This window comes from Choloepus didactylus, chromosome X (genome assembly GCF_015220235.1).
Source record: "Choloepus didactylus isolate mChoDid1 chromosome X, mChoDid1.pri, whole genome shotgun sequence".
Classification (NCBI taxonomy): Eukaryota; Metazoa; Chordata; class Mammalia; order Pilosa; family Megalonychidae; genus Choloepus; species Choloepus didactylus.
Genome location: NC_051334.1, coordinates 170,519,956 through 170,547,706, shown reverse-complemented (window position 1 = coordinate 170,547,706; position 27,751 = coordinate 170,519,956). Strand labels below are relative to the sequence as shown.

At 40.9% G+C, this 27,751-nt stretch overlaps 1 protein-coding gene across 1 annotated transcript in view; it reads left to right on the top strand.

The window, feature by feature from the left end:
- The window catches only part of LOC119523094 (zinc finger protein 449-like), a 113,406-nt gene extending 102,121 nt beyond the window's left edge, over window positions 1-11,285 (top strand). The window contains 4 exon segments of the mRNA XM_037821854.1: window positions 1,967-2,391; window positions 3,992-4,196; window positions 9,727-9,840; window positions 10,020-11,285. Of these exon segments, the coding sequence (XP_037677782.1) occupies window positions 1,967-2,391; window positions 3,992-4,196; window positions 9,727-9,840; window positions 10,020-10,891 (1,616 nt within the window). The 3' untranslated portion in view covers window positions 10,892-11,285.
- The last annotated feature ends 16,466 nt before the right edge of the window (window positions 11,286-27,751 follow it).

Here is a 27,751-nt window from a genome sequence, read left to right as displayed (position 1 = left end):
TTTTCATTGGGGGTGTGAAGGTGACTTTTCATTGGGGGTGGAAAAGGAACTCATCATTGATTGTGTGAAGGTAACTTGTCACTGGGAGTGTGAAGGGATCTTTCCATTGGTTGTGTTAAGGGAACTTTTCATTGGTTGTATGAGCAGGACTTTAAATTGGGGGTGTGAAAGGAACTTTACATCGGGGGTGGAAAGGAAACTTATCATTGGTTGTGTAAAGGGAACTTGACACTGAGAGTGTGAAGGAAACTTGCCATTGGAGTTGTGAAGGGAACTTGTCATTGGCTGTGTGAAAGGAACTTTTCATTGAGGTTGTGAAGAGAACTTTTCATGGAAGTGTGAAGAGAACTTTTCATCCGGACGGACGGATGCAAGGAAACCCGGAGGGTCAGTTCCCTGGTAGATGGATTGAAGCTGTGGGTCAGTGACTGGAGCGCTGCCCAGATGTGATGCTCCAGGGTTAATGGGTGTGGCCACAGCCAAGGTCGGCGCAGTTCCTAGATTTCCTCCAGCAACGGTTGGATGCCTGCACTCAGGTTGAGCGCATGTTGCGATTGGCTTTCCCTGCAACTGGATCCAAGCAGCAGATTTTATGAAGTAGATGCTATTATTATTGTCATGTCACGGAAAATTGCACTGGCAGTCAGTTAGGTAACTTGCCCAGCTAGCAGGTTACGGGCACCTAGATGATGTGTCACTGAAGTTCAGGCTTCCTCATGGTTAAGGGTGACACCGGGACAGAGAGTGCCGATTTTCAGTGACTGGCTGGGAAGAGAATCTTGAGCCTTTTTATTTCCTTGTGCTGCACCAAGAGAGAACAGGCACACAAGGCATCAGGGCAACCGCAGAGACAGAGGACCCAGAGCACACGGGGCCAGTTCTGGGTTTGAGACTTGTGTAGACATGTATGTGTCTGCCTCTGTGACCTCAGAGTTTCCACTGAGACCATTTTCTTGGTTTTAGACATGTGATTGGGCAGACTGTAAATTCTAAGCTCATTACTATTTCTCTCTCTAACTTGCGCTGTGGTCTTGGACAAATTATTCAATCCTGCTAAAACTCAAACCTCAGTTCCCTCAACTGTATTTGGGGGAAAATACCAGTACCCACCTCCTAAAATTGAGTGAGGATTAAATGAGCTAATATATGTAGGAAGCTGAGGACAGTATCTGCCATGCAGTATGAATTCAATAAATGTCCATTTTCATGGATGCAGAGCAGATTCCTGATAGCTTGCCTACTGCAGTGGATTTTTCTCAGAGGAAGGCCATTGGAGTGTCATACAGGCCAGGGTGAACGGGGATGGTAGCGGAACTTCGCATACCTCGACGTGAGATGAATGGGGGATTGATGATTGGCTGCTCTCACAAAGCACAGCTCTAGCTAAGATCCATTTGATTGAAGGCTATTAAGGGGTATTCAAGCCAATGGACTTGAGGGTTATTCAAAAGTTTTGTTAGTATTCCTCCTTATTTTCCTTTGAGTCTTTCCTGTATTCGGAAAAACCCAACAGTTGTTAGTGGATTGGGAATGGCATTAGAGGCCAGCACATCTTAAGGGCAGGTGCTTTTCTACTAGGGTGGGTAGAATTCTAGAGCAGAGCTTTCAGATAGAACGTTCCACAATGATGGCAAATTGAGCATTTGGAATGAGGTAGTGTGACTGAGGAACTGAATTTTTATTTTTCATTAATAATCTTAAGCCACTTGGGGCTAGTGGAGACTGTACTGGATGATGCAGTACTGGAGGAACCATGGATGCACTGGAGATTTTGTAAACTCATTGAAATTCGATGCAGAATTGGACATGTAGATGTATATTTCTAGGGAATGAGTTCATAACTCAAAACCAACCAAAAGATTAAGAACTGCTGCCTTAAGGCTTTGGTGAAAAACAGATTCAGGAGGTAAAAATGCCCTCTCCTAACCACCGTTGTTTCTTTTTACTTATATTTTCCTGTCCTCAGCTGTAGGTGGCTTTGAATTGGAATCTCAGACTTCTGTCCGCAGATCAATTCTCAATCTCTGGAAGGAGGCGATGGCTGCGGTCCTCGGTTGTGCCATCCAGGCCTCCCTGAACCAGGGCTCCATGCTTCGAGAGTATGATACTGACTATGAAGTCTTCCGTCAGTGCTTCAGGCAGTTCCAGTACAAAGAGGCAGCCGGGCCTCGGGAGGCTTTCAACAAACTCTGGGAGCTGTGCTCTCAATGGCTGCAGCCACAGATGCGTTCTAAGGAACAAATCTTGGAGCTGCTGGTGTTGGAGCAGTTCCTAAATATTCTGCCCACGGAGATAGAGACCTGGGTGAGGCTGTGCAATCCAGAGAATAGAGAAGGAATTTTGGGACTGATAGAAGACTTAGAGACAGAACTTGGGATGCCAAGGAAGCAGGTGAGTTAAGAGTTTGGGGTATTTTTAATTAGACAGCAAGAGCTGGGACTAGCTCAGATTTTGCCTGGGATTTTTCCTCACCTGCAAGATTTCTCTGAAGCACATTTCATTTTTTTCTTCTGCTGGAGTCAGAAAATGGGTCAGTGGTGGTCAACTCTATCAGACCCAATCTCCCTTCTATAATATATAATTTATAATGGTTCCCCTCCTGGCCTAAAATGAAATTCATAGCTAGCATAACCCATCTTCCATCATATATAAAATAAAAAATGACAATACGGTGCTCTATATCTTGCAGGCTAAATCTGGCCAACCTCCTGCTTTTGTAAAGCCCATGAGCTAATAATCGTTTTTATCCTTTTACAGGATTGTTAAAAAATGAAGAAAAAAAAGGAAATGAGACAGACCAATTATGGCCCACAAAGCTTAAAATATTTACTCTCTTTCCCTTTGAGGGTAAAGTTTGCTAACCCTTGAGTCACATAGAGTGTAGTTGTAATGTGAAGGAAATGTAGGCAGACAGCAACTTATTATGAAGAGATATGTATTTCAGTATATACAAGTTTGGGCTTTCCTGCACCTGAAGACATAATGAAGTGCTCCGACGGTTGCCCCTTTGCATAGAATTGCAGTGAATGCAACTGTCAGAAATTCAGGCCAAGACTGGTCAAATATTATGAGCCGTGTTGCTGCTTGTCATGGGATTTTCCAAAATGGGAATGAACTCCTGTGAAATTTCTGCACAAATAATAGTATAGCCTTCCTTCATGTTCATAGTAGTGGATGCCTAGAAAATTCAAGTTGGTCTAAAAGTATGTGAAAGTACTTTGTATGTATATGACTAACAGGGTGCTGTTCTGACAGATTTTCTTTGCCTGCATGAATGTTTGGGTGGGACACTCAAGTGTTGCTTAGGATGTGGAACAATTCTGCCTTGTGAGTTACTCTCCCGTGTCTGGCCCTCCAAATTCAAATACCCTCCATGTGCTATCACATTCTAAGCATGCCCTGGGGGTGGCACTGCCTCCTGTTGAGAACCACCGTGGGGACCCTCTGTTTGTGGAGGACCATAGCTGTCCACAGGGCAGAATCTTTGGGAGAAGTGAGGAAGAGCTTCTAGGTGGCTGTGAAGTGCACTCCAGGATGGCGTGTCTTTGGGGCTCCTCAGGAGCTGTTTGCTTCTGGGGAACTTGGCGTGCCTGAACAGGAGCCTTCCTAAATTCCCTGCTATCTCAGCATAGAATGAGTTTGTGGTTTTCCATCCTTTCTGTCTCTCTTGAGCCTGTGAAGTATGTCTCGTCCAAATTGGGACATGCTCTAAGTGGAAAGGTACAACATATTCCAAAGGCTCTTCATGAAATGATGTATCTGAAATACCTCATTATTAATTAATTGTTTATATTGATCACAGGTTAAAATCAAGATATTTTGAATATGTTGTTAAATAAAAGATGCTATTAAGGCTGACCTCTCATTTCAGTTTTATTTTTTCATATGGACACTAGAAAACTTTAAATTACATGTGTTGATATCATTATATTTCTACAGGGTGGTGCTAGTCTAGAAGTTAGAGTGATGGTTTCTGGCATTTCCCTCCCAGGTTCATAAGCAAGTTATACTCTTGGAAGAGCAGGAACCATTGGAAACGACACACATGCTACCACACATTGACCTGGAGTCACCTGCACTCCAGGTTACGGGACCTTCCCAGGGCACCACACTGGCGGAGGAGTGGTTCTTACAGGAAGGGCCACGGGATCTGAGCTACAGTGCTGCTGGGGAATATCAGCCCTTCCTGGAGCCTGGTAAGTCAAGGGTTTTGTTTCACTTCTTTTATTTCTGTTTTGAGAGAGCAAGAACTCTGAAAGGTTGGCATAGTGGTCAGAGTCAGCAATACTGATTATCCACTTTGATAAATAGTCAGGGGAAGGCAAATCTCTCTGGGATAGCAAGGAACAAAACAAGTTCCATTAAATGTGATTAGGCACCCCTTAAGCCAATGACCCTTTAATCAGTTGGGACAGGCAAGGAAGCTTTGGGAAGATGGATAATGTGGATAAGGACTCATTTCCCCCAGGAAAATTTCAACAATATGATGTGTAATGTTCTCAGTCCTGAGGGGTTTCCATCATTCTTGGTGTCCTCCTTGGTTGCTTCCCTGGGATAACCGTTTGAAATTTATTATTTTCAGTAATATACACTTTCTTGTGAACAATCAAAATGGTTGAATTCCTTAAAAAATTATAAACAAATCATCTATTTTATTAAATCTTAACATAATACAGTATTTCTCAAAGTGCAGTAACCAGACTCTCTGTTTCATAGTCACCAGTGGTGTATTTTTAACAAGCTCTCCAAGTGAGTGAGATGTACATTAAGTTTTGAGAATTACTGCTCAATACCCTACAGGGGTTAGCACTAGAGGAGAAAGTCCATTTGGAGAAAGATACCTGGGTGTTCCTGTGTTTCACTTCCCTTTGAGATTTTCTTACATTGTTACCAATGCTCCCCTGCCAGCTAACCCTTTAATGGTACGCCCAAGAGTGGCCAGAAACTTCTCCACTTATCCCCGCAGGCACAGGTGCAACAGGTTGGCAATTTCAAGAGACTATGAAAGAGCAAGAGAACAAAAGACATGTAAAAAGTGAAAATACGTTAGAAAGAGTCTAATGTACAGTAGAGGGGCTTCTGATCCATCCATTACTAGCTCACTGTTGGGGATTTAGCAACTTTTTCCCTTTCACATCTTAACATTTATTCACTCAACAAATATATACAAGCCCCTGTTAATTGCCAGGCACTGTGTCCTAACCTGGGATTCACAATCAAAATGGTTGAATTCCTTAAAAAATTATAAACACAGCCCCAGTCTTACCCACCCCCTGGAGCTTATATCCCTGTGGAGGATTCAGATATGTAAATAGTTACATGTACAATAACGTGATGTAGGCAGTGAGATGTTATGAGTGTGCACTGGCAGACCAACTAACCAGTCTTTGGCAGAGAGGGCAGACTTCCTAGAGGAAGGGGAATGTAGGCGCCCATATGATGGGTTGTTACTCTAGCTCCCGTGCTTACCTAAGGCTTTTCCCAGCTCTTCTGCTTTCCATTCTGAGAGCCATCTCCCTTCTGCTGGTGCCTGGCAGACTATGGTGAAGGGAACAACCGATCATCTCGCCTCTCATGTGAGACTCCACCCTGTCCTTGGAGAGAATGGCTTTGTCCCTTCCTGAACAGACCGTAGGACCATATGTTATCGGCACAGTGCCACAGCACCCATAGAATGCGTATATATATCATGAAGTTACAGCAGAGCTGTTTTGTCGATAAACTGGGTCCCTCTTTCAGCATTTAATCAATCTGTCCAGGTGCCTCCTTTTTTGTAGCCGACTTTACCAAGTGTTGCCCATGTGAAAGGCATGAATTCTCTCTTGTTTTTAAATAAAGAGGAAAATCCCACAAGTACCTATGTGAAGATATTATAATCAAAGAGGAACTGTATAAAATGTCAGCCTTTCTAGTGCAATCTTTGCATTACCTACATTTCACAGCGTATTAAGAGTTTTGAAATCTGTATATTTGCCTGCAACAAGTGGAAGAAACTAGGTGGTAATCTTTAATTACAAATCTTTCTGCATATGCATTACAGTTCTCACGTTGCTCTCCTGTTCAACAGTGCTGTGAGAAAAGAGCACACATGATGCCAAGCAGCAATAGTAATCTTGATTTTAATACTTGACTCGCTAAAGCATGGGGGTATTTAGCGTATTTCACAAGGAATAGTAAGAAGGAGTTAATTAAACAAGTAAAAATACAATTTGGGGAGAGGTAACGACCTCTTTCTCACCATGATTTAAAGTGATATATTATGCTTTGCAAAATGATGTAAGATTTATTGTTCCATTATTTCATGGTTACCTAAATTAGTACTGTATTTTTAAATGACCATTTCCTTGATGTGTTAAATGAATCTCATTGTATTACAGGTTGAGTGGAAAGCATAGGATAGTGGAGGAATGGCAGAAACAAATTTTGAAATAACGGAAGAAGTCACTAGGTTGTATGTTAAAGTTTGTAATATATTCCCTGTCAGCAGAAGGCTAAGTTGTTGGGTATATATAGAATGTGTGTGTGTGTGTGTGCACGCATGCATGCACACATAGATGATAGATAGTCAGAAACACAAATGTATACGTGTATGTATGTATGTATATATATACCTGTTGTAAAAAGAAAGTACTATGGTGAAAATACTTTTGGAAACATCCTCCATTAGTAAATAACTAATAATGTGTACAAATAATGTGTTCTGATGAGCAGAACAACTAAGCTAAATCCTTTCACCCCCCTCATCTTGGGAACAAGGCATTGTATAAATAAATATTTTCCTGAGAAATGAAAGTCTGTGAAGCACTTTAACAATCATTTGTGCCAACTGTTGCCATAGGTAGACGCCTGTCAGTGTGTAAGGAGCCAATAGAGATAGTCAAAACAAGATTGAATAGAGGTAATTCAAAGAAGCTACAGTAATATGAGGGTCTGTGCTTTGTTAAAAAATGAAACAGCATTTGAAGATGCCATAAGAGGTCATGGTTTTAAGATGGGATTATTGTTGTCCTCCTTATATACAGGAACTCTTAGTAAATTGGAAACAAGATCTTTTTATAACCTATGCACAACACAACATCACTTCTGTCATATTCACTTCATTAGGAGAGAATTACTAAGTCTCACCCATGTGTAATGGAAGAAGGATAAGATTCACCTCTTGAATCTTGAAGTGAGGGATATCAAAGAATTTGTGAACCCCATGCTTCCCTGTCTCTCCAAGTGTTTTACCTTTTTCCTGTATTTCTTCAGTTTACTAGGTCAAATAGCATATACCCTGGGAAACTAATTTTCTAGATGATGTTTTGAGTGAAAGATAGAAAACATTCATGAATTTCAGGAAAGGGGCTTTGTTTTCCTACTGACGAGCAAATAAATTCTCTCTCCTCTGCTGTTGTGAAAATCACTTGTCACTGCAGTGGTTGTTGTCGCTACACAGACTGGCTGACATTCAGGCCAATGAGAAGAGCCTCAATGGCAGAAGTCCACATGGGGATTTGGTTTCTGACTGACCTTCAACATTGAACCCAAATCCCTGGAGCCGAGCTGTAAAATATGCGGTGAGGATCCTTCTAGGTGTATGTGTCCATAGGGTGAAATTCTAGAAGGGGGGTTGTTTGACTAGTGGGCAACTGCATATAAAATTTAGTAGGTACTGTCAAGTTGCCCTCCAAAAGTCTTGTACAAACTTTCCTACTCACCACAATTTCTGAAAGTGTCCATGTCTGGATGTCTGTCAGGTACCCCAAGTATCATCAAACCATTTCATCTTTGTCTTATGGAAAGAGTCATGGCTCTTTTCACCATGTTGGCAGCAGAATTAGGGCTAACATCTGTAAACACTTTTTAAGGAATGTTCCTATCATTACACTTTAGTGATGGTATTTTATTCATTGTATAACAGCAGCATATGGATACTGAGATCAGAAAAGTGTGAGATTGGTCAAAGGGGAATGGGAAGTAGCCTAGCTGATGCGGGCTGAGAGTATAAGGTAGGAGAATGGAAATTGGTGGTAGTTTCGGGAGTGCAGCTTTATTCGTCCAGGGAGTCGAGGGTGAGGTGCCCCTGACGCCCACAGAAATGCCACACAGGCATCATTGAGGAGGTTGGTATTTAAGTGAAAAGTCCATTAGGTTAACATACATTAGAAGCTCAAGTTTGGACTCATGTTCTGTGCATCTAGGGTGTGGGACTGTCCTGGTGCACCCAATTTGGGGCCAGGCTCTTTGGAAGCTGGCACCAAGGAGTACTATGCTGGGATGGAAGAACTATGGTGAAAGTTCTCAGGCTTCTTTGAGTTGGTGCTGCCCTGAACATAGCAGCTGGACCTGAGGGCAAAAGCTTATGAGAAATCCATGAGACACTGCTTCCCAGGACTAATGCTCCTGGTCTTAGGTCTCACGGCACTAGATTCTGCCTCTAGGGCTGCTTTTCATCTTTGATGAGGTCTTCTAGCTACCGCTTCACCCAAGGGGCAGTTTCTTGGGCCTGGTTTTCCAGTGAGCATTTGATGAAATCGCCTGCATCACTTGTTTCATGCCCAGTCTCTGTGGGATGGGAATAGCCACAGGAACAATTCCTCTATCGCTGTACTGTTTTGTGCCATCTCTCCTGGTGGGATGTTCTGGGCCTCCAAGTTTCTGCCACTCCAATACTTTGCTAATTTCCACTGTCCCGCATTCCAATTCCTTCCCACCTTTACTTGATGGCAGCTTTCCTTCATCTATGACCTTTCGTTTTACTTTACCTCAACCACATTCCTCTTCCATCCCACTCTTAGCTTTGAAATCCAAGCATAAACAGTACAGTGAATGTAAGAGCACTTTATCTGTAATTCATTTTATTCTCCTGGAAATCTGATATATTGCCTTTTGTCCATGAAACTATGAAGTAATGTATTTTACTTCACTGCCTTTGTTTTGATGTAATGTTCCAATGTCAAAATTTTCCTTTGGATTAACATTAGCCAAGCTAGCTAACTTGCTGATATTACTGAATAATGTCAATGTACAAACATTTTCCTCCAACAAGTAGATCCTAGATTAGCATTTTCCAATGCACATTTTATTGCAGACCAGTAAACTTTTCCAGAGATGAGGAAGCATAGGAAGGGATGTGGAAAAGAGGGTGCAAGACTCAACTGGTATCAACGTGGAGAGGGGGAGAGTGAGTTATGGAAGGTTTTCCTTGTTTTCTCTAGATTGACAGGTCAGAACACTTGTTGGTAGCTATCCAGGCTACTTTCAAGGTAATCCACTATAGACTTCAGGTGACACAAATATATCAAGACATTTCTTGCTGGTTACCAACCCTGTTTAGCTATCATTTTAATTTGAGGATCTCTTAACTGAAATTATTCCAGTAAGCAATTTCATTACTCCCACTTCTATCTCTCTTTTCTTGGTGATCTTTAACTCAATGTTTTTCAGTTTTAATATGACAAACTTCGTGCTTTGGGTCTAACCTAAATAATTCATTAATCCAAATAGATGTAGAAATAATTCAGCACATTGATTTACATGCAGAATTGATTCATTCCCCTTCCACAGATTAGAGGAAAATAGTCTTGAGTTTTGGTTTTGTGCCTGTATTTCAAAAAATAAAACTCTGAGAAGCTCCAGGTGAAGTAATTGTAATTAAGAAGGAATTAGATGTTAAGAGACCATTTGTCCTGGAAATCACCTGTGGCCAGCCATTATCTTACCTCCTATTTTTCTTTTCCCCAGGGTACCTCACTGAAGAGCCTGACATGAGCTTACCTTTGGACCCTAATGAATACTTGTTGGAGAAGGACTTACAGAATTCCAAGGAAATTAAACAATTCCTTGACTCCAACACAGGTAAGTAGTTATCCATTGAACACTAGAAAAGAAAGCAAAGAAAAATTCAGCCTTATTCAGGGTAAAGGTCTTTGAGATTTTACCTAGGCATTTCTGTCTTCCCACTAGAGGTTAACACAATGCATGTTACTTCCTCACTTTCTACCTGGTGGCATCAGCAATTTCTGTTTTTCTCTTAGGTTTTGATCTCGGAAAAGAAAATGAAGAAAATACTTCAAAGCAGAAAAAATTAGAGGATACATATTCATTTAATTTTACTTTTGAGGGTACCACTATCCATGGCCCCATTTCACAAAAAGATTATGAACAGTTGAAATATCAACCTGAAATCCACCCAGACGAGCTACAGTCAGATTTCACAAAGCTTGTAGCTGATGAGAACCACTCTCTGGGAGAAAAACCTGAGGTTTCCAACCTGGAAGAAACTCTCACATCTAGACCCCATGTACAAAAGTGTCCAGGTGAGAAACCTCATCATTCTCAGAGTGGAAAGTGTTCTTCTCAGAATTCACAACTTTCCAGAGACCAGAAATTCCATTCAGGAAAGGAACCTCACAAGTGCCCTGAATGTGAGGAAAGCTTCCTTCGTATCTCAGACCTTTATAGACACCAACGACTTCACACAGGGGAGAGACCCTATGAATGCACTGTATGTAAGAAGCGATTTACTCGGCAGTCACATCTTATAGGGCATCAGAGAACTCATTCTGAAGATGAAACTTATAAATGCTTAGAGTGTGGCAAGAATTTTTGTCATGGATCAAGTCTTAAAAGGCATGTGAAAACTCATACAGGTGAAAAACCTCATAGATGTCAGAGCTGTGGGAAAAGTTTTTTCCGAGTGACAGCTCTTAGTTTGCACGAGAGAACTCATACTGAAGAGAGACCTTTTAAATGTAATTATTGTGGGAAAACCTTTAGACAGAGACCAAGCCTTGTGATTCATTTAAGAATTCATACAGGGGAGAAACCATACAAGTGTAGTCATTGTTCTAAATGTTTCAGACAGAGGACAGGCCTTATTGTACATCAAATTACTCACCTTAAATAAGACTTCTTTAAGAATGGTTGAGGGAAACAGGTCCTATTGAAACTGACGCCAACTTATACAAGTCTTAACCTGCACTTAACCTGCAGCAATCTGTTTGTCTTGAAAGAACAGTTTTGTTAGAGCTTATAAGAATAGCCTCTTTTTTGCTAATTTTAAAAGCCGTCTTCCAAATTATATGAATTCTAGAGTATTTACCTACTCTTGCAACTGTTATAGATTTGATTTATACTGTATCAACAACTCACATTTCTTCATTACATTGAAAATCTTTGCATCTCAAGCCAACCATATAATAGTTGAAAGCATACAGCATATAAATGATTATATTTCTCTCCTATATGGAGTCAATGTGATGGATTTATCCTGTCAACCATGAATGTGTCCAATTGATCTTTATCGGTGCTGTATTTTAATGTTGAAATAGAAATGCCCTTACTTTTTCAATCTCATTCACCAGTTTTTGAACAACTTGGAGATGCTTCCATGAACTATGGCAACAAGCACTGCAATTGACTCTTGCCTACAACCAAAGTCAGGGTCACTCTACTCTGTACAACCATGGTGCTCTGTTTATGTATCATTTTTAGCATTTAACACAATCCATTTTAACTGGGTTGTATTAGTTACCATCAAAGTATGAGATGCACCCACCATCTGTATCATAATTCTATAGGGTAGAGAACATCTATTACTCATCTCTTTATCTATTACAGGTTTTGTATTTAGTAAACTTTAATATACATTTTTGGTATTTAATTTAAAAACATTTCAAATAGTTCTTGGAAACATTAACATAGTTAGACCATTACATGGATGGTTATACTTTTGAACAGTTCAAAAAGATAGAGGCATAAAAGATACCCATCTCATAAGTACTATTAAAGGAAAATAGGAATACCTACCTAATAAGTATTATGAAGATTAAATTAAATGTATTTAGATGCAGGTACTACCCATAGAAAGCTTTGAATAAATATCACCATATTGCACTTTCATTGCTTTTTTTTTTCTTTCTTTTTTTTTTAATCTTCATTTTATTGAGATATATTCACACACCACGCAGTCATACAAAACAAATCGTACTTTCGATTGTTCACAGTACCAACACATAGTGGTACATTCATCACCCAAATCAATCCCTGACACCTTCATTAGCACACACACAAAAATAACAAGAATAATAATTAGAGTGAAAAAGAGCAATTGAAGTAAAAAAGAACACTGGGTACCTTTCTCTGTTTGTTTCCTTCCCCTATTTTTCTAATCATCCATCCATAAACTAGACAAAGTGGAGTGTGGTCCTTATGGCTTTCCCAATCCCATTGTCACCCCTCATAAGCTACATTTTTATACAACTGTCTTCGAGATTCATGGGTTCTGGGTTGTAGTTTGACAGTTTCAGGTATCCACCACCAGCTACCCCAATTCTTTAGAACCTAAAAAGGGTTGTCTAAAGTGTGCATAAGAGTGCCCACCAGAGTGACCTCTCGGCTCCTTTTGGAATCTCTCTGCCACTGAAGCTTATTTCATTTCCTTTCATATCCCCCTTTTGGTCAAGAAGATGTTCTCCGTCCCACGATGCCAGGTCTACATTCCTCCCCGGGAGTCATATTCCACGTTGCCAGGGAGATTCACTCCCCTGGGTGTCTGATCCCACGTAGTGGGGAGGGCAGTGATTTCACCTTTCAAGTTGGCTTAGCTAGAGAGAGAGGGCCACATCTGAGCAACAAAGAGGCATTCGGGAGGAGGCTCTTAGGAACAACCATAGGGAGGCCTAGCCTCTCCTTTGCAGCAACCGTCTTCCCAAGGGTAAAACCTGTGGTAGAGGGCTCAACCCATCAAACCACCAGTCCCCTATGTCTGTGGTCATGTTAGCAACCATGGAGGTGGGGTAGGCGAATACCCCTGCATTCTCCACAGGCTCCTCAAGGGGGCACTACATCTTTTTTTTTTCCCTTATTTTTCTTTTTTTTTTTTTTTAAATTTCCCTTCTTTTTTAAATCAACTGTATGATAAAAAAGTTAAAAAGAAAACAAACATACAATAAAAGAACATTTCAAAGAGACCATAACAAGAGAGTAAGAAAAAGATAACTAACCTAAGATAACTGCTTAACTTCCAACATGTTCCTACTTTACCCCAAGAAAGTTACCTAATATAGCAACATTTCTGTGAACTTGCTCCTACTGTATCCATCAGAAATTAACAGACCATAGTCATTCCTGGGCATCCCCAGAACGTTAAATAGCTTATCTGTTCTTCTTGGATTATTGTTCCCCCTTCCTTAATTGCTCTCTATTGCTAGTTCCCCTACATTCTACATTATAAGCCATTTGTTTTACATTTTTCAAAGTTCACATTAGTGGTAGCATATAATATTTCTCTTTTTGTGCCTGGCTTATTTCGCTCAGCATTATGTCTTCAAGGTTCATCCATGTTGTCATATGTTTCACGAGATCGTTCCTTCTTACTGCCACGTAGTATTCCATCGTGTGTATATACCACATTTTATTTATCCACTCATCTGTTGAAGGACATTTGGGTTGTTTCCATCTCTTGGCAATTGTGAATAATGCTGCTATGAACATTGGCGTGCAGATATCTGTTCGTGTCACTGCTTTCCGATCTTCCGGGTATATACCGAGAAGTGCAATCGCTGGATCGAATGGTAGCTCTATATCTAGTTTTCTAAGGAACTGCCAGACTGACTTCCAGAGTGGCTGAACCATTATACAGTCCCACCAACAATGAATAAGAGTTCCAATTTCTCCACATCCCCTCCAGCATTTGTAGTTTCCTGTTTGTTTAATGGCAGCCATTCTAACCGGTGTTAGATGGTATCTCATTGTGGTCTTAATTTGCATCTCTCTAATAGCTAGTGAAGCTGAACATTTTTTCATGTGTTTCTTGGCCATTTGTATTTCCTCTTCAGAGAACTGTCTTTTCATATCTTTCGCCCATTTTATAATTGGGCTGTCTGTACTATTGTCATTGAGTTGTAGGATTTCTTTATATATGCAAGATATCAGTCTTTTGTCAGATACATGGTTTCCAAAAATTTTTTCCCATTGAGTTGGCTGCCTCTTTACCTTTTTGAGAAATTCCTTTGAGGTGCAGAAACTTCTAAGCTTGAGGAGTTCCCATTTATCTATTTTCTCTTTTGTTGCTTGTGCTTTGGGTGTAAAGTCTAGGAAGTGGCCGCCTAGTACAAGGTCTTGAAGATGTTTTCCTACATTATCTTCTAGGAGTTTTATGGTACTTTCTTTTATATTGAGATCTTTGGTCCATTTTGAGTTAATTTTTGTGTAGGGGGTGAGGTAGGGGTCCTCTTTCATTCTTTTGGATATGGATATCCAACTCTCCCAGCCCCATTTGTTGAAAAGACCATTATGACTCAGTTCAGTGACTTTGGGGCCTTATCAAAGATCAGTCGGCCATAGATCTGAGGGTCTATCTCTGAATTCTCAATTCGATTCCATTGATCTATATGTCTATCTTTGTGCCAGTACCATGCTGTTTTGGCAACTGTGGCTTTATAATAAGCTTCAAAGTCAGGGAGTGTAAGTCCTCCCACTTCGTTTTTCTTTTTTAGAGTGTCTTTAGCAATTCGAGGCATCTTCCCTTTCCAAACAAATTTGATAACTAGCTTTTCCAAGTCTGTAAAGTAGGTTGTTGGAATTTTGATTGGGATTGCATTGAATCTGTAGATGAGTTTGGGTAGAATTGACATCTTAATGACATTTAGTCTTCCTATCCATGAACATGGAATATTTTTCCATCTTTTAAGGTCCCCTTCTATTTCTTTTAGTAGAGTTATGTAGTTTTCTTTGTATAAGTCTTTTGCATCTTTGGTTAAGTTTATTCCTAGGTACTTGATTTTTTTAGTTGCTATTGAAAATGGTATCTTTTTCTTGAGTGTCTCTTCAGTTTGTTCATTTCTAGCATATAGAAACATTACTGACTTATGTGCATTAACCTTGTATCCCGCTACTTTGCTAAATTTGTTTATTAGCTCTAGTAGATGTATCGTCGATTTCTCAGGGTTTTCTAGATATAAGATCACATCATCTGCAAACAATGACAGTTTTACTTCTTCTTTTCCAATTTGGATGCCTTTTATTTCTTTGTCTTGCCGGATTGCCCTGGCTAGCACTTCCAGCACAATGTTGAATAACAGTGGTGACAGCGGGCATCCTTGTCTTGTTCCTGATCTTAGAGGGAAGGCTTTCAGTCTCTCACCATTGAGTACTATGCTGGCTGTGGGTTTTTCATATATGCTCTTTATCATGTTGAGGAAGTTTCCTTCAATTCCTACCTTTTGAAGTGTTTTTATCAAAAAGGGATGTTGGATTTTGTCAAATGCTTTTTCAGCATCTATTGAGATGATCAATTGATTTTTCCCTTTTGACTTGTTAATGTGTTGTAATACATTGATTGATTTTCTTATGTTGAACCATCCTTGCATGCCTGGAATGAACCCCACTTGGTCATGGTGTGTGATTTTTTTAATGTGTCTTTGGATTCGATTTGCAAGTATTTTGTTGAGGATTTTTGCATCTATATTCATTAGGGAGATTGGCCGGTAGTTTTCCTTTTTTGTAGCATCTTTGCCTGGTTTTGGTATTAGATTGATGTTAGCTTCATAAAATGAGTTAGGTAGTGTTCCATTTTCTTCAATGTTTTGAAAGAGTTTGAGTAAGATTGGTGTCAGTTCTTTCTGGAAAGTTTGGTAGAATTCCCCTGTGAAGCCATCTGGCCCTGGGCATTTATTTGTGGGAAGATTTTTGATGACTGATTGGATCTCTTTGCTTGTGATGGGTTGGTTGAGGTCTTCTATTTCTTCTCTGGTCAGTCTAGGTTGTTCATATGTTTCCAGGAAATTGTCCATTTCCTCTACATTATCCAGTTTGTTGCCATACAGTTGTTCATAGTATCCTCTTATAATTTTTTAATTTCTTCAGGATCTGCAGTTATGTCACCTTTTTCATTCATTATTTTGTTTATATGGGTCTTCTCTCTTTTTGATTTTGTCAGTCTAGCTAGGGGCTTGTCAATCTTGTTGATCTTCTCAAAGAACCAACTTTTGGTGATATTTATCCTCTCTATTGTTTTTTTGTTCTCTATGTCATTTATTTCTGCTTTAATCCTTGTTATTTCTTTTCTTGTACTTGGTTTAGGACTGGTTTGCTGTTCATTTTCTAGCTTCTTCAGCTGATCCATTAGTTCTTTGATTTTGGCTCTTTCTTCCTTTTTAATATATGCGTTTAGTGCTATAAATTTCCCCCTCAGCACTGCTTTTGCTGCATCCCATAGGTTTTGGTATGTTGTGTTCTCATTTTCATTCGTCTGTGTATATTTAGCAATTTCTCTTGCTATTTCTTCTTTAACCCACTGATTGTTTAGGAGTGTGTTGTTTAACCTCCAGGTATTTGTGAATTTTCTAAGTCTCTGATGGTTATTGACTTCTAATTGTATTCCATTGTGGTCAGAGAATGTGCTTTGAATAATTTCAATCTTTTTAAATTTATTGAGGCTTGTTTTATGTCCCAGCATATGATCTATTCTGGAGAAAGTTCCATGAGCACTAGAAAAGTATGTGTGTCCTGGTGATTTGGGATGTAATGTCCTGTATATGTCTGTTAAATCTAATTCATTTATCAGATTGTTTAGGTTTTCAATTTCCTTATTGGTCTTCTGTCTGGTTGATCTATCTAAAGGAGAGAGTGATGTGTTGAAGTCTCCCACAATTATTGTGGAAACATCAATTGCTTCCTTTAGTTTTGCCAGTGTTTCTCTCATGTATTTTGTGGCACCTTGATTGGGTGCATAGACATTTATGATTGTTATTTCTTCTTGCTGAATTGCCCCTTTTATTAGTATGTAGTGGCCTTCTTTGTCTCTCAAAACATCCCTGCATTTGAAGTCTATTTTATCTGAGATTAATATTGCTACACCTGCTTTCTTTTGGCTGTAGCTTGCATGAAATATTTTTTTCCATCCTTTCACTTTCAGTTTCTTTGTGTCCCTGTGTCTAAGATGAGTCTCTTGTATGCAACATATTGATGGTTCATTTTTTTTGATCCATTCTGCGAATCTATATCTTTTAATTGGGGAGTTTAATCCATTTACATTCAACGTTATAACCGTGAAGGCATTTCTTGAATCAGCCATATTATCCTTTGGTTTATGTTTGTCATATTTTTCCCCTCTCTCTATTAATATCCTTTATTGTACCCATACCGAATCTCTTTAGTACTGAACCTTTCTCCAAGTCTCTCTGTCCTTTCTTTGTTTCTCTGTCTGTAGGGCTCCCTTGAGTATCTCCAGTAGGGCAGGTCTCTTGTTAGCAAATTCTCTCAGCATTTGTTTGTCTGTGAAAAATTTAAGCTCTCCCTCAAATTTGAAGGAGAGCTTTGCTGGATAAAGTATTCTTGGCTGGAAATTTTTCTCACTCAGAATTTTAAATATATCGTGCCACTGCCTTCTCGCCTCCATGGTGGCTGCTGAGTAGTCACTACTTAGTCTTATGCTGTTTCCTTTGTATGTGGTGAATTGCTTTTCTCTTGCTGCTTTCAGAACTTGCTCCTTCTCTTCTGTGTTTGACAGTGTGATCAGTATATGTCTCGGAGTGGGTTTATTTGGATTTATTCTATTTGGGGTTCGCTGAGCATTTATGATTTGTGTATTTATGTTGTTTAGAAGATTTGAAGTTTTCCCCAACAATTTCTTTGAATACTCTTCCTAGACCTTTACCCTTTTCTTCCCCTTCTGGGTCACCAATGAGTCTTATATTTGGATGTTTCATATTATCTATCATATCCCTGAGGTCCATTTCGATTTTTTCAATTTTTTTCCCCATTCTTTCTTTTATGCTTTCATTTTCCATTCTGTCATCTTCCAGGTCACTGATTCGTTGTTCAACTTCCTCTAGTCTTGTACTATGAGTGTCCAGAATCTTTTTAATTTGGTCAACAGTTTCTTTAATTTCCATAAGATCATCCATTTTTTTATTTAGTCTTGCAATGTCTTCTTTATGCTCTTCTAGGGTCTTTTTGTTTTCCTTTGTCTCCCGTACTATGGTCTCATTGTTAATCTTTAGTTCTTTGAGTAGCTGCTCTAGGTGCTGTGTCTCTTCTGGTCTTTTGATTTGGGTGCTTGGGCTTGGGTTATCCATATCGTCTGGTTTTTTCATATGCTTTATAATTTTCTGTTGTTTTTGGCTTCGTGGCATTTGCTGAACTTGATAGGGTTCTTTTAGGATTTGTAGACCAATTGAAGTCCTTATCTCTAATTTGTCAGATCTACAGCTTCGTGGAGTACACTTTCTCTAACTAACCAGCAGGTGGCGTCCACGAGCCACCTGTTCTCCACAAGCCAGTTCTCCCCTGCTTAGCCTTTTTGGTGAGTGGGGGAGTGAGTCTTGTGGGGCCCAATTGGTGTACCAAGCTTGCGTGTGTAGTTGGTGTTGCCTGCCCTGTATGTGGGGCGTGTTTCTGGGCAGTCGGGGAGGGTGGGTGGCCCTAACAATCAAATCTCCCTGGTGATCCTAGAGTTTTAAAGCTGCTGCAATAGTCTAATCCTTCAGTTCAGTCCTGCCACAGTTTGTCTCTGCCACTGACCCACAAGTCCTTGGTATTGGCGTATGGCTCCTGAGACTTGCAAGTGGGCCCCTCTTCCAGGCCGTGCACCCCGGGTCCTCTGTTGAGGGATGACTGTGCTATGTCACAGGTGAGTGCCGTCCCCCCAGGGCAGTTCTGGGCTGCTGGGCTGTGTAGGGAGGCTCCCAGTCTGCTGAAATGATGGCTGAATGGGGCTTTGTTAATTCACACTGCTCTACCTTCCCAACTCTGGGACAATCTGCTGAGGTTGCAGGGAAGGCTAATGTCCACGCCCAGTTTTGTGGTGTGTGCCTGTTATTTGAAGCACTTCCGTCACACTGGGTTGTCTGGGGCAGTTCTGGGCTATGGGACTGGTGATGGGCAGGAGTGTTTCCTGTCCACCAGGATGATGGCTATGAGCGGACACCCCCCTTTTCTTGGGAAGTTGTGGTGTTTAGTGAATTTTCTCAGCCACTGGATTATTGCGTTTTGTCTCAGAGCTCTCCTAGTTCTGCTCTTGACTTGACCTGCCCAAATTGCAAGTCTTTGAAGCTTTCTGTATTGGGCTTCTTAGAGTAATTGTTTTAGAAAAAGAAAAAAGGATTAAAAAAAAAAAAAAAAAAAGGGCCCTCCTCAGAGATCTAATGGGTTATTGAAATGCTAAGAGACAAAGCAACCAGGGCCATTAAGGAAAGGTCCACAGGGCAGAGAGATCAGCTTTTCTTCGGGATTTGCATATGCGCCTCAGGGCCTGAGCTCAGGCCTGAGCTCTGCCCTTCCCCTTTCTATGTTCACCAGAACTCCAAAAATCCTCCGCTTTTATTTTGGAGTTTTTCGTGTTGTTTTTTTCTATGCCTGTCTCCTCTCTGCTGGGCTGGCTGCTCTCAGATTCTCTGGTGTCTGGTCTCTGTCTGTCTATGGTTGGAGTTTGGATCAGCAGAATGAGTTTCCGATAAGGGCTGCCACTGCAGTTCTCCCTTCTCCTTCCCGGAGCTGACAGCCCCTCCTCCCACGGGACTGAGCCTGGCAGGGGGGGGCGCGGGTCCCCTGGCCGCAAAAACTTACAGATTTCGCTGATCTCAGCAGTTCCACGTTTTCATGAGTGTTGTATGAAGTATGCCCAAAGTCAGATTGCTCTGTGGTGTCCAGTCCACGCAGTTCCTGGCTTTCTACCTACTTTCCTGGAGGAGTAACATAGTCTCAGGACCTCAGCACAAGGAACCAGGATTCTGCAACAGGAAGACGCCCCTGACGACACTCTCATTGCTTTTTTATGTATTCAAGGCTATGAATTTTTCTCTGAGTCTAGGTTTGTTATATTCCGTAGTATGCATATAATGTTCTTAATGATGATTTTTAAAATTGTTTGTTTTTGCAGTTTTCATATTCTTCTTTGACCCAAGAGTTGGACAATACTGACCTTGTCGTCCTAATTTTTGGTTTGTACTGCATGGTGATTAGGAAATGAGGTTCTTTATATTTAAAGTTCATTTAAGTTTTCTTGAACACCTATATTTAGTAAAAGTGGTAAGGATCTTGAAGACCATAGAAAATAAGGGTTTTATTTATAGGGCACATATCTAGAATATAGTTTTGGACCTCCTTCAGTTTTCTCATTGTCAGATAAGGACTTCAAAGAGGTTAGCAGAACCTAGACCCAGACTTTTAAGGGTATAGTATATTAAAATATTACAAAAATAATGATATATTTTAAATATTTACATTTAACTAACATCTTTAAGACCCAAAGATCTACATGAATTACTGTAGATGATTTCAAAAATCTAAAATTTGGCTTCTTTCATTAAAGTCATGCCATTACTGTTAGCCCTGAGAGAGGCCAGTTTAACCCTACTTTGAATTTCATTCCACAGTGATTATTTACCCATGCCTTCCCAACTAGGTTCCTTTCCTAAGTGAGAGAAATTAGAGGGTGAACAGCAAAGAATTAAAGGCCTCTCATCTTGTTCTGGGGTAGGGGAAAAACATTTCCTGCCTTATCTCCTGAGATAGTAGAGTTCTCCCTGGGTAGGGGTGAGTACCTCCTCCTAAGATATTTCTCTCAGTGTGCTCCCCCTAAGGGTAAGGTATCCCCTATACACCAAGGGAACAAGAATGAAATAGGGAACTTCGTGATTCTTACCCCAATTCTTCCACTTTCAAGCTGAGAGATAGTATAATTTGCACTGGGAAGTTCTTCCAAATGTTTGCCAAATAAATAACCTTGACAAATCTCCAAATTGTGGTTTCTTTGTCAATTGTAGCAGCTCTAAAACATAGCCACAGATCCTTTTCCTCTCCATCTGTGGTTGGCAAAATAATGGCCCCTCAAGGATGCCCATGTCCTAATCCCTGGAACCTATGAATATGTTACCTTACAAAGCAATAGGGACTTTGGATATGTGATTAAGTTTACAATCTTGAAATGGGGAGATCATCTTTTATTACTAAACTTTACTATCCCAAGTTTTCTTACAAGGGAAAGAGGGAGACAGGAGAGTCAGAGAAGGGGATGTGACGGTGGAAGCAAAGTTTGGAGTTATGTCATTGCTGGAAAAGCCATAAGACAAGGATTGCAAGAAGCTTCTAGAAGCTGGGAAACACACGGAACAGATTTTCCCCTACAGTCTCCAGAAGGAATGCAGCCCTGTTGGCACCTTGATTTTAGCCCAGCAAGACCCATTTTGGACTTCTGACCTTAAGAACTAGAAGGTCAAATAAATTTGTTGTTTTGAACAACTAAATTTGTGATAATCTATTACAGCAGCAACTGGTAAGAAATTCACTTCCCATAAAGAGGTGTGATCTGTGTTCCCTCCCCTTGGATCTGGGCAGGTTTGATACTGCTATTAATTGTAGCAGGCTGAATTAGGAGTAGCTGAGTACAGCAGAAGTGATGCTGTGCAAATTCTGTGAGGTCTTAAAAGATATGCAGCATCCATCTTGTTCACTATGAGTCAAAGAAGACAAATTGTGCCCCAGTTAAATAATCGATTTCTACACTAATTTGATTCCTTCTCTGTTTATATGTATGTAGTGTGTGTGTGTGTGTGTGTGTGTGTGTGTGTGTGTGTGTGTGTGTGTTTATTTTGGAGATAGATCTATGCTGTGTTTACTTCAATATTGTCTCAAGTTTCCTTATTTGACTTATGAATATAAACTCATCTTAGTTTGGAAATCTCACATAATTGTTTCTCTATGGTACAGTCTGCTCTTAAAAGTCACTTTCCTAATCCTCTGCACCCTAGTGAAACAAATTTCTAAGTTAATGAGATTTTCACAATTTTTGGCTTTAAAAGTTATGGAGCAAAACATGAAAGCCACCTTCTAGCATTTAGCTTGCTGTGTTTTCTGTTTTACTTTACTATTTAATCTTGAAAATACATTCATGGAATATATTATTGTGGCATAAAATGTGTAAAAGCTCATTGGGAAAAATCAAAATGTATAGAGGATATATTAGAAAAGCACAAGAGGCTCCCTTCTCCAGTTCCACTCTTTGGAGACAGCCCTGTTACTTGTTTTGTATCCATCCATATAAACATAAAAAATATTTTCCAGTTTTTTACAAAAATATGACCATGTTATATATATTGTACTACAAGCTAGCTTTCTTCATTTTATGTATATTGGCCATCATTGCACATTAGCCCACAGAAATATGTTTTCAATGGCTGCAACATAGTCTATGGAATGGACTCACAGTTTATTCAACCAGGTCCCTATTAATGTACATTTAGGTTTTTCCCAATCCATAAACTATTTTCAAATGAAGAAGACAGGTGAATGTTCAAAGAGGATGACATCCACCTCAGACTGACATGAAATTATTTGAAAAAGAGAAGGTGGACACAGTATGGTTATGTTTACCTGAATTGAGTAAGCAGGGAAAGCATCTTCATGTGCAGGATTTTTACAAATGGAATGTTGGAACTGGAAATGCAGGTAGATCATTTAACTGCGTATTTTCAAACTTTTTGTGGGGCAAGGACAGATTACAATACACTTGAATCAAAGAAAATTTTTCTTTTAAGTTTCAATATTAAAAACAGTTTAAAAGTAGCAGTTTGTATGGTTGAAGGACAAGTGTAGGGTTAGCACCACCCCTGCTAGTTTCACTCATATGGACTTCAAGAAATCCATGGACCCCCTGAAAGGAGACTCACTGCCCTAACACCAGAGTGAAATGCACACCTGGAAGAGGGCCCAAATTACCTTCCTACCTCCTTCCTCTTTTCAACCTGGGAAAAGAGGCAGCAATCCAGAAAACAAAGAATAGGGATACAGAGGATGGGACTCCAATTAAGGCTGGATTTTGGTATGAGTTTTTATGGAATGATTCCATGAGGTATTCATTTTGAAAGTATTCTCACACCTCCTGGGACAGAAATTTTCCTGTCACAATAAATGTATCCCAGGGGCATGTATCATCAGGTGGCTCACATTTTTTGATCATCAATTCCCCCAACACCACCACATCATCAGTCAGAACTGGGGCTAGGCAGTGAATATTTAGTTAGACTGCCCCCCATCCACTCCCCACAATGAAAACTGAATGAAGGCCAAGGACATGAGTAAACTACAGTGCAAATCTCCTGACTTTCCATTAATCCTTGCCGCTCTTTGTATAAAGCGATTTGGAATGCTGTCATAGAAGAATTTCATGTCATTCTGATGATAAATATTTTATTGAATCTGCCAATGCTAAAATTGTACACCCTTTCCTTTTTCTGCCACATCACTCCACCTGAGTCTAAGCAGTGCTACTCAAAGTGTGACTTCATGGGACAGTGCTGGTGTGGGAAGTGCTTCTTATTGGTCCCCCAAAATACAAATTCAGACATTGAGATGAATCGTTTATAAACTTATAGCAAGTTGAAAGTGCACCTTTAAATCTATTAAATCTAACAATAATAAAATAAATTAGTCTTGTGATTTACATGCCTGGCTTTTATTTCACTTTCCTATAATTGTTTTTATTGTACTTTACAAAAACTAGGATGTGACAAATGTGGAATTAAACAAAGAAAATAGACACAAACTACAACTACAAACTTATAATTCAACAGAGACAGTTTGGACAATGCTGGTCTAGTTGAGAGGACCAGGCAGAACTGATGTCCTCTGTCCTTCCTTCTTCTCCATCTGTGGCAGCTGTTGGAAGTTAGGGAGACTGTTCTTGCTAAAACACTTGGATACCCCACTAGATACATGAGGATATACCAGACAATACTGATGATTTGAACTTAGAGAAGTGAGTGCCTCTCCTTGGGCCTGCAGAGAGGGAATTCTCCATGTCATCTCCCAGGACATGGAGGCACAGGTTCTGGTTCTGATCTAACACCAATGCATGGCACAACATCATAAGATTCAACTTCCTAACTTGAGGAATTGTGATATTTCTCTGCCACCAGCAAGGCTGTGTAGTGTGGACGAAAGGACACTTAATTGTGAGTCAGGTGACATGGGATCTGGTTTTTGTTCTAACAGTTCAGTTTACCATTCTGGGCCTTGAGTAACTATAATCCTGAGAGTTTAACTGGATCAGTGTTTCCCTAACTGGTGCCACACAACAATGATCTGTGAGATGTTTGGGGTGCCAAAAACACACAACCCCCCCCGCCCACACACACACACACACACACACAAATTCTTCTGTCCTTAAACACTGGAAAATGCATAATTACATTCCTCTGCCTTCCTTAGTTTCTCAGTGGACATTTGCACCCAAATGCTATGACAAGTCCTGGATTACAGAAACAATAACATTATATAGCTTCTATTCTCCAAATTTACTTGAAGACTATTTTCTTTTCATGACATGCATCTTAATAGCTGCTAAACAGCATTGCCTGAGTATGTTTGGTATGCACTGAGCAACCAAGATTTCTAACTTCCTTCAAGTGCAGAAGGTTTTGATATTCTGAAATCTCATTTAGCAGACACTGCAGTATTGGGTGCTGGGTGAAGAGGCAACTCAAATGGAGGTATTTCTCCCACAGAACACAATGAATCCCTTCTTCCTGTTCGAGAGTAAAGTGCCCAGCGCCCTTGGCTTGGAGGTTCATAGAGTTACAATGACAGCCACAGCAGCCGTCTCCAATTATTAATTCTCTCTGAGCTCCCTGCAAAGTAACTGAATACTCTTCCATCCCTCCTGCCAGTGAATGAGAGAAGGACTCATGGGAGTCATGCATTTGCCGACTACCTGACACCCTGGTAATGAAGATCACTAAACCTGAGGAAGCTCAGGGGAGCTAGAGCTAATTTTCATGTGGGTGGCCAGAGCAGTTTCTGCTTTTTCATAGATGTACTGTCATTCTTTTATTTATAAACTACAAACTAGGTATCACCTTTGTGCTAGGTGCTGAAGTTGCAATGCTCAACAAAACAGACACCATATTTCCTTTTTCTCAAGCATGACCCTTGCACCTCTCGAGATTTCTGTTAATGACAGATCCCTATCTTTGAGTGCTTGATGATTTTTTATTCTTTCATTGCCTTTAGGGTCAAGCTCCACTTGGTGACTTTCTTTAGACTGTGGGCACTAGACAAGCATCCTATCCCTTGTGGAGTTTCTGGAGTCTCAGAAGTCTCAAATGCCTGCTAGATTTTCTCCCGTATATGCTACAAATATAAGGTAGCTCATGTAAACATATTTTCCAGTGTTTAACAATGTGGACATTTTGACAGAAACTTTTTCCACATACCTGGCATTTAAAGGGATTCTTTCCTGTGTGAGTTCTTTGATGTGCATGGAGGTTTGTGGTATGACTGAAGCTTTTCCAACAGCAGGAATATCTATATGTTTTTATTCCTTGGTGTGTCATTAAGTGCTTGTTAAGATATAAACTCCTATTAAAACCCCTAAAACATTATTGACATGTATGGGGTTTCTCTTCAGTGTGAACTCTCTGGTGGTTAATAATTTCAGTGCTAATTCTGAAAATTTCCCCACATTCCTGGCATTTAATGGGCTTCTCTCCTGTGTGAATTCTTTGATATACATGAAGTTTTGTGGTGTGACTGAAGCTTTTCCCACCGCAGGAACAACTATTTGGTTATATTCCTTGGTGTGTCATTAAGTGCTTATTAATATATAAACTCCAACTAAACCTCCTAAAAATATTATTGATATATATATGGTTTCTCATCAGTGTGCATTCCCTGATGCTTAATAATGTTGACCTAATTCTGAAGCTTTCTTCACTTTCCTGACATTTGTGGCAGCCCCGCCCCATGCCCAGGGTTGCAGACATATTCACTGGTGGAATGTATGACTTTGGTGGGTCACTCTCTGAAGGTAATTGTGGGGATGTTGGCTACCTCGCAAGATTAAAGGATGCCTAGCTGAGAAGAATAAAACAGGAGCATAGTTGTGAATGAAGCTCCTGGGAACCTGAATAGGTTTCAATAACGTAGGAGAGTTTGGGTCCTGTTCTAACAAGGGGCTGATGGGAACCAATCTGCTGCTTCTAGGAAGAGGTACCCCACAAGACACTGAATGACAGGACCTACTGTCTTTGCGGGCCCACAGGAAAGGTGGGAGTACGGCGCGCATGCACAGTTGGGAGGCAGCCCTCAACTAGCCCGTGTATTCTCGCGGGACCCACAATATCTGCAGACCGCCATTACCCCAGGGGGATGCTGGGAGTTCACACCTCCCATAGCCGCTTTTCTTGATACCAGCACAGTAAGGACGCGCTAAGCCTCTCTGGACTGGGCTAGAATCCCGCGGCCCTGGAGTGGATATTCTCCATTGCGGCCACAGAAAGAACTGCTTCCGGGCCTACCCTAGCCTGGAGGCAGGCCTGGAGACTTTTTCTGAGGGAGACTAGTTCCTTAGGGAAGTGAAGGAGCCGCCGGGCCGTCCCTCTTCTGCTGCACTGAGACTCCACAGGTAGGCGGAAAGAAGCGACTGTCACCAAGCCCTTGACATTGCATCAGTTCTTGACCGGTTGGAGCCCGGTCCACAAACCGTGACTCAAGAAAGGTGGTTCTGGGAGAGATCCCCGGGAGGGAGAGAGGGGTTGGGTGCGGGCCTGAGGTGCATCTGGGATACCGCTTCCCAGAGTAGGGCAAGAGTGTACAGCGTCGCTCCCCACAGCAGCGGGGAGGGAGTGACGACTTTGCAGTAGAGACTGAGAAAGGGGGAACTGTTCCCCACGGAAGCCGGTGCAGGCTGTCCTGAGGAAACCTGGACATTACTTTTCTGTCAGAGGACGCTTGAGAGATGGGGGCGCCCTCGTCCTTTGCAGCCTCTGGGGCAGCTCCTTGGCGGGGACGGGGGCTGTGTGAGGCACAGCCTTTTATTTTCAGTATAAGGTGGCATCATTGATGGACGGTGGCACCATCATTTGCAGGCGGCCGTCGGCCTGAGCGGCAACTGGGCGGGCCTCCATTTAGGCCTGTGTCTAGGCACCTACAGCCACCTCTAACCTCCCTAAGCAACCTCAGTTGCTGGGTTCAGCTGCAAATAGAACACAGGGCCTGTCTGCAGAGTACTTGTGGGCGCTCCTCTGTTCCATCCAGAAGGTGGCGTGACCCCGCGGTAGGGGGATGGGTCAGTAATGTCTGCCACCGCATCCGGAGAAACGTTCCCATTCCACTGGCCTATGGTATAATAACATAACAGGTCAGTTTCAGACTCAGAGACATCAGCCTAGGCTTACACAAAACCGTGGGAAGTGCCCGTACACCTCCTGAGCTGGTGTGGGCTTCAAAGAGCCAGCCATTTCTTTGAACATCCGTGGCATCCTCTAAACAATTATGTTGTCCTTCTGTTGGATCACTGCAGGGAAAATCAGACATGGGAGGCTAGCCTCGGCCTTGCTTAGAGGTTTAATGTCCCTGAGAAAATATAACATCAGCAGAATGTTACCCTTACCAGCACCCTCCCTGTCTATGTAAACTTTAACCACCACCAACCCTCTTTCTTTTCAATTTTATGACCTGAGGTGTAGATAACTTGTAAATAAAGCCAGTTGTATTTATGTACAATTAAAGTAAACCAAAAATTTAAAGTACAGGTACAGATTATCCTCACAGTACCCTTTAAAAGACTTGCAAAGAATTGGCGAAGAAAAATGATGACCATTTGTTTGCTTAGTTCATGGACACTTCCTGGTAGGAATGAGGCAATTTTTCCTAATTTCTTTCTTTCTATTCTTGTCTTGCTGTGGCACCTCTCCTGCCAGTATTAATAAAATGGAAAGGAGAATATCAAATGTTCCATGAAATGAAGGCTTCCATCTTCACAAGA